We start from the raw sequence: 12,029 nt of genomic DNA, 5'->3' as shown, positions 1-12,029 counted from the left end.
AATTGGCATGTTAAGTTAGGGGTCGAGCAACATTCTGGTTGGGGTCAGATCAAGATTTGATTTCTACGCTGTCCAAACTTCAAGAAAATGATTTAAAACTTTTACTTGATGAGCACAATTAAATGAAAACATTTATTTATATAGGTTTGAAAACAAAGAAGTTCAGAAGAATATGAAATTGGTACCATACAAGATTGTGAACAAAGATGGGAAACCTTATATTCAAGTTCAGGTACGAAATGGAGAGACAAAGGTATTTAGCCCTGAGGAAATCAGTGCTATGATTTTGACTAAGATGAAGGAGACTGCAGAAGCATTCCTTGGCAAGACTATAAAGGATGCTGTGGTGACTGTCCCTAGTATGCTTTCTTTTCAATTTTTTTTTTTGATATGAGGTTGTGGGTAACCAATTGCTGACTGCATTGTGATTGTTAACTTGTGGACTTGCGCAGATTATTTTACTGATGCACAGCGCCAAGCAACGAAGGATGCTGGTGTTATTGCTGGCTTGAATGTAGCTCGTATTATCAACGAACCCACAACTGCAGCAATAGCTTATGGCTTGGACAAGAAGGGTGGAGAGAAAAATATTGTTGTTTTTGATCTTGGCGGTGGCACGTTTGATGTCAGCGTTCTGACTATTGACAATGGAGTTTTTGAGGTTTTGGCTACAAACGGTGATACCCATATTGGAGGTAATATGTCTGAACTTTGTCTGGCAGTTTTACATTACGAATTTGAATATGTGCACGGTGGTTATCATTGACTTCTTTGGTTGGCTTTCGAGCTTTCAACTTACCAGGATGTACACTAATATGCAGGGGAGGACTTTGACCAAACGATAATTGAATATTTCATCAAATTGATCAAGAAAAAGCACGGAAAGGATATTAGTAAAGATAGCAGAAATGAAATAAGACATTCAATGTGTTCCTTGTAATATAGATATAAACAAAACATATAAAGAAAAGTAATTGCACAATGATCCAGTCCAAGAAAACAAGGTTTTCCACAAACCAATTAATTCTTTTAGAAAAATTCAACAATTCCAATTTAATAATCCTATCGGCCTCTCTTTGTACCTTTTGGGAAAATTGCTAGTATTAGTGGTTTTGATGTCATGCTTTGTGGTTGTTGTTTCCCTGATATTATAAAATTATAAGTTGTGATGGTTGTTTACATGATATTATAATTATTATTTTTTTATAATAGTAATGTCTTTGTGTTTAGATTTTGTTATGAATTTTCTTTTCCCAATGTTATATTTTTATGTTTGGATTTTGTCACATATTAATATTTTTTTTTCTACTTACATGTATGTTAATATTCATGTAATATTATTGTTGAGTACGTTGTATGAATGGTTGGATTTTGTTGTATATTAATAAAAAAAAAGCAATATTATTGTTGAGTGTGTTGTATGATTTATAAAATAGCATATAGATTATAGGTTTTATGAATTTTAATATTGGTAATTATTGTTGAGTGTGTTGTATGGTTTATAAAATAATATATGGATTAGGGGTTTTATGAATTCTAATGTTGGTATTGTGTTTAATATTATTGTTGAGTGTGTTGTATGGTTTATAAAATAGCACATGGCTTAGAGGTTTTATGAATTCTAATGGTAGTAATTATTGTTGAGTGTGTTATATGGTTTATAAAATAGTATATGGTTTAGAGGTTTTATGAATTCTAATGTTGGTATTGGGTTCGAGTTATTGAAAAGATGTGGGATCAGTGATAAACACCAAATTGGTGTATGAGACCCCCTTGTTTGTAGGACAAAGGGACCCACCTCCATGCAACAATTTAACTACCCAAGTCTACAAAAGTGCACATATTTTGCCCCCATTGGATTTGAACTTGTGACCTCTTATGAGGAAGCATACGCTCTTAACCATATCATCATGTTTGGATTTTGTGCCATGTTAATATTCACTTTGATAGTTTTGGCTTGCCATTAATGTTTGTGTGATGTTTCCTCCTCTCAGCAACCTCCCCTTCAGCAACCTTCCTCCCCTCCTCTGATTCCCGATCCTCCTCTCCCTCCATCCTCTAATCCCTACGCGATCCTCTTTGAGGCAGAATCCGGGCCTGATTTCCCTTCCACAGATCCCCCTCTCCATCTTTCTCCTCCCCTCATCATTCAGCCCTCTCCTGATCCCCCCTCTTCAAGGATTACCAGGAGCTCTTAAAAGGAACATGGAGTGCCCAGTGATGTCCCTAAAAAGCAAGGGTCTGGCAGGAAAACGGCCAAGCAACAGAGGGATGAAAGTGCTCAGAAAGACATAGCCCTGGGCACCCAAACTCCAATAGAGTCCTTCATTCTTGGACACTTGGAAAAAGAAAATAGTAACAAAGGCAATGAGAGGCGAGCACCTCTCCATGTAACCAATAAATCATGATGAAAATACTATCTTGGAATAGTAGGGGCTTAGGGCACCCCTCCAAGCTAGTTGCCCTCAAGGACTTAATTCACAGTGAAAATCCTGAAATTGTTCTTATTCAAGAAACAAAGCAAGATCAATCAGAAATGAGTAGAGTAATAATCCAACAAAAGCATTTCAATGGATGTGCAAGCGAAGCAAGAGGAGCCTCAGGCGGCATATTAACTATGTGGAATAGCAATAAATGGATCTGTGACTCCACCAGCGTACACCAGAACTGGATTCGAGTCAATTTAGAAAGCAAAACAGGTAGCTCAAAGGTAACAGTTTACAACATATATGCTCTGAATCAGTACAGAGAGAAAGAAATGTGTTGGAACACATTGGAAGCAAGTATAGAAGAAGAGCAGAACAATAATCTCATTATAGCAGGAGATTTAAATCTGGTGATGCACGCTAACGAAAAAAGAGGAGGAAATTTCACCCCTGATCCATTCAGAAGTCGACTTGAGGCCATCATGCAGGAGCACGACCTTGTTGATATCAGACCCAAAAACCGTAGGTACACCTGGAGTAACAGAAGAATTGGTGCCGGCAATATCATGGAACGACTTGATAGGTTCCTTATAAGTATAGCATATCTGTCCACCTTCTCTACAGGCCATTCAAACATTCTCAATGTCTCTGCCTCTGATCACTACCCAATAACGCTTACTCTTCATAGCCAATGTCAGCTAGGACCCATACCCTTCAAATACTACTCCATTTGGAATCGTTCCCCAGCAGCAAAAGATGTGGTGCGGCAGGCTTGGGTTCAACATGTAGAAGGTTCGCCAACTTATATTTGGGAGACAAAATTGAAGAGAGTAAGACAGGCTTTAAAGAATTGGACAAAGAACAATTATCAAGAGCCCGAGATGAATAAAAAGAAAATTAAGCAAGATCTAGAGGAAGTGCAGCAAAGAATCGAAGTTCTTGGACTAACTCGGCAAGCTAAAGAGCAAGAAACCAAATTATACTCACAACTGAGTCAAACTATTAGGGATGAAGAAACAAAATGGAGACTGAAATCAAGGCAACTCTGGTTGCAGGAGGGAGACAAAAACACATCTTATTTCCACAAGCAGGCCACGGTTCAAAAGGCCAGAAATACAGTGAGCACAATAATGGATAATGAAGGGAACCGTTACAATACTCAGGACTCTATAAAGGAAACAGCTGCCAAGCACTTTAATAATCTTTTGACTGAGGATAAAGCTGAGGAGGATTATTTAAGCATGCTACAACATCTGTCTAAAGGAGTCACTGTTATGAAACCAGCTCAAGAAAAGATAGAAAAGATAGATCAACGCCTTAGAATTCGGCCTCTTTGAGGGGGCAACCTCCTTTACATTACATAAATGAACAATTCTTGGATGATACAAATGAAAATACCTCCTTTCTATATATAGGAGTCTAAGGGGTTATAACATAATCAGAGCCGACATAACAATAATAATGTAAGGGCACAATAATAACAATAGTGGGCTTCTATGGGGCACAATAGTAACAATATGGGCACTACATGGGTACATCAATATAATAAGTGGGTTATACTAATAACAATAAGGGGTTACACTAGTAGTATAGGGGCCTAACATGCCCCTCTCCTTCAAAAAGTGTTGTCCTCAACGCTTGAGTAGTTCTTGATGCTTCTGTATAAAATTCTTGTCCTCCCATGTGGAATATTCAGCGGGTAAGTTCTTCCACTTGATGGGATACTCTGAAATTGATTGATTTCGTAGCTGTCGGGTTCTTGTTTCTGTGACTGCTCTAGGTTCCAATATGATTTTTCCTTCCTCTTCAATTTCTGACAATATTGCTTGAATTGGGATCTTTTGCAATTTTTGAATAAGTGACCATACTTCTTCGTCCTTCTTCCATTCATCCCTTGCTTCGTTTATCCAATCTGGTTGGATAATATAAATAGCACAAAACAATGCTTCCACATCCTCATCCTTGAAGAGTCTTCCCATTCGGTAAAGTCGCCATTTTTTAAGTGCATGTAGTATTGCCAACATTTCCTTCTCATAAATAGTTTGCTTGAGATGTAGCAGTAAAAATACCCAATCACCTACATCAAAACATTTTTCACTATGATGTTGATTTACCTGTTGTTTCGTTTTATTTTGCACCAAAGTGGCGTTATCCTTTAAAAGTTGGAGGACTTGCTGTTGATGCTCGATGTGATCTTTCTCTGCTTGAACCTTTTTCTTCTTGATATGTCCTTCTATCTTTTGAGGAGTGGTAATTTCTTCCAGTCCTTTACAAGATATGGTCGGATTCATTTCTTGATGCTCGATGTGATCTTTCACTTCTTGAACATTTTTCTTCTTGATGTGTCCTTCTATCTTGATAGTTTGAGGAGTGGTAATTTCGTCCATTGAATTACAAGATATCGTTGGATTCATTTCTTCTTCCTCGATGTGATCTTTCACTTCTTGAACCTTTTTCTTCTTGATATGTCCTTCTATCTTGAGAGTTTGAGGAGTGGTAATTCTTGCCAATGCTTTACAAGATATGGTCTGATTCATTTCTTCTTTCTCTAGGGTGGTGTCCTGGCATATGTCCTCTTCTTTTGATGTTTCTTGATCCTTTTCTTCCTCCTCTTCATATTCTATGTAAAATAATTTCTTCTCAGCACACCTATGACCTTTAGTACATTTGCTATCACAATTGTAACAAAGCCCTTTTTCTCTTTTTTCTTCCAATTGTTGTGGTGTAACCCTTGTAGGTTGTGGAAGGCCGAGAGAAACAACACTTCCATCTTTATAGTTGTGAGGGGTATGCTTCCTGGTTTCCATAATTTTGCTTTCCATTATGTCACAAATCCCTTTTACTCTTTCCAATTTTTGTGGTGTTGCTCTTTGTATCCTCATAATGTGCTATCATTTCCTCCGTGAAAATTGACCACGTAACAAGTTTTTTACGAGAACAAAGCCCTTCATACCATAAAAATTGATCCGGTTCTAAATATGAAGATGCAATAGATACCTTTTGTAATAGTTGTACACAATGTAGATCAAAATATTGCTCCATCTGAAGTATCCAATTTACCGGATCCTTACCATCAAACTTCCTCATCTTGCTTTTTCTTGATTTTAGGAGCTCGACCTTGAAACGACTGTAACTCTGTACTTTCAGATCTTTAAGTTCTGAAATTGTGAACTATAGTAGTCCTCTGTGTCCTCTTTCCAATGCCACCAGTTTGATCCAAATTGGATTCTCTAAGAAAGAGTTATGCACAATCTCCCAAGATGACCTGATTATAGACCTTTCCAGAAGAGCGAAATTGTATGAAGTGCCACGTGTCACTATTTCAACCTTTGGATCTGAAAAATATATAAATGAAAACTACAGTCCGTCCTCTTTGTGTATCTTCTGACGAAATTTCAATCCGATGCTCAGAAAGAAAGTTATGACGATTTTCCCTAGGTCACCTGTTTTTAGTGTAATTCAGGAGTCTGCAAAAAGACCAACTTCCTGAGATCATATCTCCGAAAATATCTTGCAAAAAGCTCTGAAATTCGGACCCAAGGTTCAACACGATTTCTTCTCAAATGGGTTTTTTTTGCGACTTCTGAAACGTCACAGAAAAAAGTTATAGCGAAAATTCCACGATGACCTGTTTGGAGCAGCGAAACCCTAGAATCCAAAGCTCTGATACCAAATGTTATGAAACCAGCTCAAGAAAAGATATAAAAGATAGATCAACGCCTTAGAATTCAGCCTCTTCGAGGGGGCAACCTCTTTTACATTACATAAATGAACAATTCTTGGATGATACAAATGAAAATACCTCCTTTCTATATATAGGAGTCTAAGGGGTTATAACATAATCAGAGCCGACATAACAATAATAATGTAAGGGCACAATAATAACAATAGTGGGCTTCTATGGGGCACAATAGTAACAATATGGGCACTACATGGGTACATCAATATAATAAGTGGGTTATACTAATAACAATAAGGGGTTACACTAGTAGTATAGGGGCCTAACAGTCACACAAGAAATGAACAGCAGTATCATAAAAGAAGTAGAAGAAGAAGAAATCCAAGCAGCAATTTGGAGTTTACACCCAGATAAAGCTCAAGGACCTGATGGGTTTTCCATTAGCTTTTACAGTGAATATTGGCATATGATTAAAAAAGATCTCTTAAAGATGATTCGTTGGGTTTTAAAAAAAGGCAAAATGGGGGGATTTACCAACTCCACCTATCTGGCTTTAATTCCAAAAGAGAATCGACCATCCACTTTTTCAAGATTTCGGCCAATATCTTTATGCAACTCAGCATATAAAATAATTTCAAAAATTCTAGCATCCAGGCTCAAACCACACCTCCCATCCCTGATCTCTGAAAATCAAGGGGGCTTTCTCCCTAATAGGCACATCACTGACTCTATCCTACTTGTGCAAGAGGCCATCAACTCAAGCTTAAGCAGAAAAGAGAAAGGGTTTGTCCTAAAGCTGGATCTTGCCAATGCCTTTGATAGGGTAAGGCATTCCTTCCTGTTTGGTGTTCTTCATAAAATGGGGTTTGATCCCTCCTTCATCACAATGATCAAAGCTTGTCTAACGGATCCTTGGATCTCCCCTTTGATTAATGGGAGACCGTGTGCTGCCTTCCAATCTTCTCGTGGCCTCAGACAAGGCTGCCCCCTATCTCCTTACTTGTTTATCCTTATGGCTGAAGCATTCAGTCAAACCTTGGATTACAACCGGAGAATAGGCCTAATCACTGGCATCAAGATTGAGCAAGGAACAAAGAACATCAATCATTCTCAATTTGCAGACGTCACTCTCTTATTAGGAGGAGCTTCCACCACTATAGCAAGGCGCTTTAAGAAGATTTTGGATCAATTCATGGATTACTCAGGTGGGAATGTCAATCAGATAAAAAGTTGTATATATGGTTGGAATACACCAAATCATACCATCCATAACATTGCAAGTATATTTGGAGTCTCCTGCAAACTAGTCTGGAATCATTTCTCCTATTTAGGGATGCCAGTAAGTATGGGACTGCTGAAAGCTGATACCTAGAACGAAATTCTTGATAAAAGAAAGAGAAAAGTTCAGCAATGGGGCACCATGTGGTTGAATCCAGCAGGACGACTAGTTCTTCTAAAATCAGGTATAGCTTCTCTTCCCATATATCGTTTTTTCCTTATATCAAGCTCCTGTTGTTTTTCATCATAAAATGGAAAGAGCCCTCAGGCATTTTCTTTGGCAAGGAGGGAAAAAGGATAAGAAAAAATTCAATCTTGTAAGCTGGAAGAAAGGAGGACTAGGCATCAGATCACCAAAATTGCTAAACTTAGCACTTGGAGCTAAAATAGTATGGAGGATGATCACAGGGCCTACAGCGTGGTGGAAGAAGATTTTAGAAGCAAAATATCTGAACTGCACAAGGCAGCAACTCCTGGAGACTAATATTCCTAATAGAGATAGTACAAAAATTTGGCAACTCTGCAAGAAGGCCATTACCTTTATGTTTCAGAATATCTCAAAGGTCCCAGGAGGGGGGAGCAGCATCAACTTCTCCACAGACAGAATTTTAGGGCAGCATCCCATTGGAACAAAGATGGAGGCAATCCCTGCCATAAATTGGCTCAATGGCAAAGGGATAATGCACTTGGCTCAAATATCTCAATGGGACAGTCACTCTCAAGCATGGACAGGTTGGAAATTCCCGGACCACCCCAGGGAGCTAGACACTAGCCTCACTGCCTTAAAGAATCTCCTTCACAGCAAAGCCCCGGTCCAAGAAGGTAAACATGATGGATATCGTTGGGACCCAACTGGAACTCAATACACGGTTAAAGTTGGACATCAATTTCTTTGTGATAGCATCCTCCAACGAGAAATATGGAACCAATGGAAACTTGTATGGAGAGCAGAAGCACCCCCCAAAGTCAAGTTTTTCATTTGGCTTCTCCTAAAAGGAAAAACGCTAACAGCGGAAAATCTAAAGAAAAGAGGCATAATGGGGCCATCCAGATGCCCAAACTGCTGTCGATCAGAGGAAACGATCCAGCACCTGTTTATAGAATGTCCGGTGGCTGGTGAATGTTGGAGGAAGATGGCCTCAATAGGGGAAGCTCCCTGGGAGCCTCATGCAACTATTGCAGAAACGATTCACAAATGGAGGAAGAATTGTCCATGGAAAGAGAAAAGGAGTAAATTGGCACAAAGGGTATGGAACACCATTCCTCTAACCCTTTTATGGCGCATATGGTTGGCAAGAAATGGAAAGGTCTTCTAGGAGAAAGGCTGCAACACCAGGATAATGTGCCACAAGTCTAAAATGTTAGCGTTAGAGACAGTCACAAATCACACCAGAGGCAAGATCGAGGCAACAAATTATAGCATGGAAGAGAGAAATTTGATCAACTATGTTTTTGAGAACATTGCCAGCGCTCAGGAAACAAACAAAGGAAGGACACAAATGAAAGAAACGAATAGTGCATGGAAAATGAGGTTAAAGGATGAGGAATTTTCGAATTGGTTGAGAAATTGTAACAGGTTCTATCTTTTTTTTGATGGTGCTTCTAAATCTAACCCGGGCCAAGCAGGTGCAGGGGGTCTAATTTGCAACGCAAATGGAGAGAGCATGCTTCACTTCCAATGGGGGCTAGGAGAGATCTCCAACAACAGAGCAGAGGGATTAGCACTGTATCAGGGACTCATACAGCTGCTAAAGTTAGGGATAAGAAAGGCAGTGGTGTTCGAGGACTCCGCAATAATTATCAGCCTTATGGCGCAGCGACAGAGCACACCAAATATTCTCCTTCAACAGATAAACCACCGGAATCAGATCCTTCATGCTTCAATGGAAGAAGTCGAGTATTACCACATCCTACGTGGATTGAACAAGGAGGCCGATAAGCATGCCAATAGGGCATGCGAGCGTTCCAAGGGCAGCCTGATTTGTAATAATACTGTCTCTTTTCAACCCTTACCATGAACCTACAACATTCAGTCAACAACAGATGTACCCCAGCTGACAGAATCAGTGACATCAGTCAAGCAATCACTGCCGACGACAGAGCAGGTAAGATAGGCAGGATTTGGATCAGAAACGAGATCAGGATATCGCTTCAATGCATGGGAATCAAGAGAAATCCAGGAGAAAATCATCCTTGCAAAATGATCCCATTTGCGGTTAAAGATTTGCATTTGACCATTCCGTGGATTACCATGAGACGCGGATGGGCATCTTCCCGCCTGCACAGCATGCAAATGGACTCTATTTATACTCCAGGTAGCAGAACTCCTCAAAACATTAAGAAAGGGAGGTTATACAGGCAACAAGCTTTTAACGCTCCCGTCTGCCTCCAATCAGCCCAAGGTAGATGGTTTAGCACTCAACAGCATCGTAACAACCCTGCGAGAGCTGTGGTTGCAATCTGCTGTAAGCGAAGAGGCCAGAGAGTTCAGAGGTTCTGCGTTATAGAGGTCGACACCAGAGACAAGAAACACTCAGTGATAATGGACCGCTCAGAGGACTGCTTCCACTGCAGAGACCTTCAGGCAGAGTTTGAGGAGCTGAGAGCGCAACAGCGTGCATTGGAAGACCAAGTCCGAAGTTTGGAAACACGAATGGAAGATCAGTACAGAGTTCTCAATGAGAAGTATCAGGCATAAATCAATCTGTTCCTGCACAGAGTTAATTCTCTACATGAGCAGTTCAGCAACTTGGCCAACCGGTGCAGCCACGCTGAAGAATCGATAACTGTTCTCAAGTTCATGATGGACAAAAAGCTCAAGGAAGCCCCTTCTACCTCCAGTGCAAAACAGAATGAGCCAGATCCATACCCAGAAGAGTCCACAGCTAGGAAGATTAGTCATATAGAGATAGATTAAATATGTTTTGTAGCTGTAAATTTTGGTGTTTGCAATATGTAAGGATTTACAGTAGTATAAGAAGCCTTAGAGGCAGGAATATTAGAACAAGGATCAAGGAAGAGACCCTTTTTGTATTTCCTTGGATCCATGATGTTCAGGAAACATTGTATGTATGGCGAACTGCCTCTCTTTTCTTTTTCAGATCATAATATAGCAACTGAAATTTGTCTAAAAAAAAATGTTTGTGTGATGTTATAAGGTATCTCTAATGGCATATCCATGTAGGGATTTCGTTCCAATGCTATAAATGGATTGGTATTGGCATAATTAGTTATTGTTTATATCATGGTTCATGTTGTTTACATTTAATGTCATTAATCAAGTTTATGAAAATTTGGAATTTTCTTACCAAAATTATCATGCCAAATATTGTTTTTCTTTATTTATGAATTAATTCTATTTAAGTTGACTAATTAATTTGTAGCTTTTGAACATGATTATATGGAGTTGTCATTATTGTATGTGTGTTTTAAGTGCATTAAATTCTTTAGCCCCAAGGGTTAGCTTGATTGGTCGAGTGCTCCTCATTAAAGCACCTTTGCTATTAAGAGGTCACGGATTCAATTCTCTCTACACTCTCGGGATCAGGCTCTATGGTTGTGCTGGAACGAAGTGATCCCTTTGGGTGGATCTGCTTAGTACAAATATTCCATGGATGTAGGCAAAGTAGGTGGTGATCGAGGGGTTGTCCTCCTAAAGGACCCGAACTAGGGAGGGAGATGACCCTTAGCCACATGGGTTTAGAAATAATCAAACTCAAAACATACCAAATATTTTGTGCCAAAGGCATCAGAGGATATCAACAAAAGAAGATGAGAGTTATTGATTACACATGTGACCCAAGGGAGGAGGTCCTTAATGGAGTCATCTTCCCCTCTCACGCATAATTCATTGAAGCATGAAAGGGAGGTGATTGAAGGTTTGAAGACCACCCCCATGTTTATGGACATAAAAGAGTCCCATAAACTAGCAATGGCATAGTGAGTAGAGGGGTGAAGAAGCTCCAAATCTCTTCTAACATAATTGATCTACATGGGTATCTAATGCCATGTGGCAAGATCAATCCATGGGGGCACACCACTTTTTATCATCCTTTAGTCCTCAAGAACTAAGCACACTCAAGGGAAAACATAATTGTGATAAAATAAATTCATCCATTGGTCGACATCATTTGTTTAAATGTGGAAGGAATTGTAAAGATGGCCTTGACTAGTTTTTGGGATGTAATGTCTCAATCTCTTTGGGATGTAATATCTTAATCTCGTCGTAAATGATTACATCACCATAACATTATTTCATCAAAAAGAAAAACTCCCTAATCTCTCTTAGTTATGATTGCAGAGTGTGGAGTAAAGGGACATGTTCCAAACCCAACTTTGAGCATTATAGATGTTGAAAAGTTGTATCATCCTAAGGGATCACAACAAGTGTTAGCTCAATGCCCGATGCAGTGCATTCCTTTGTATATGCACTCTAGGCAGATTCACTTTTGGGCAAGTATTCCACACACACACACACCCCCCCCCCCCCCCCCCCCCCCAAATTTTAGGCTCTCTTTCTTGAACTAAATGTAGGTCCCCTTATGACCACTATTAAGAAAGAAAATGGTATTTTCAATTAGTATGGCAACATCTTCTAGAATCTATCCAAAAATAATTGTTCCCAAGAATATGAGAATCTCTGAAAC

General features: G+C 39.4%; 1 protein-coding gene across 1 annotated transcript; it reads left to right on the top strand.

Moving 5' to 3' along the window:
- Positions 1 to 150: 150 nt before the first annotated feature.
- LOC149174853 (luminal-binding protein-like) lies at positions 151 to 766 on the top strand. The gene is made up of 2 exons (XM_089420990.1): positions 151 to 359; positions 453 to 766. Exons 1-2 carry the CDS (start codon positions 173 to 175, stop codon positions 764 to 766), a joined length of 501 nt encoding a protein of 166 aa, XP_089277116.1. The 5' UTR covers positions 151 to 172.
- Positions 767 to 12,029: the final 11,263 nt, after the last annotated feature.

This window comes from Pinus tabuliformis, chromosome 4_1 (assembly GCF_031772625.1).
Source record: "Pinus tabuliformis cultivar Carrire ecotype Pingquan chromosome 4_1, CPIR1, whole genome shotgun sequence".
Classification (NCBI taxonomy): Eukaryota; Viridiplantae; Streptophyta; class Pinopsida; order Pinales; family Pinaceae; genus Pinus; species Pinus tabuliformis.
Note: the sequence above shows the minus strand (reverse complement) of the source record. Positions and strands in the feature narration are given on the sequence as shown.

Excerpts from the sequence above, each read along its gene's own strand:
- LOC149174853 (XM_089420990.1), top strand. The coding sequence starts at position 173 with ATGAAATTGGTACCATACAAGATTGTGAACAAAGATGGGAAACCTTAT. Across the intron at positions 360-452 it reads TGCTGTGGTGACTGTCCCTA|ATTATTTTACTGATGCACAG; the intron begins GTATGCTTTCTT and ends GGACTTGCGCAG.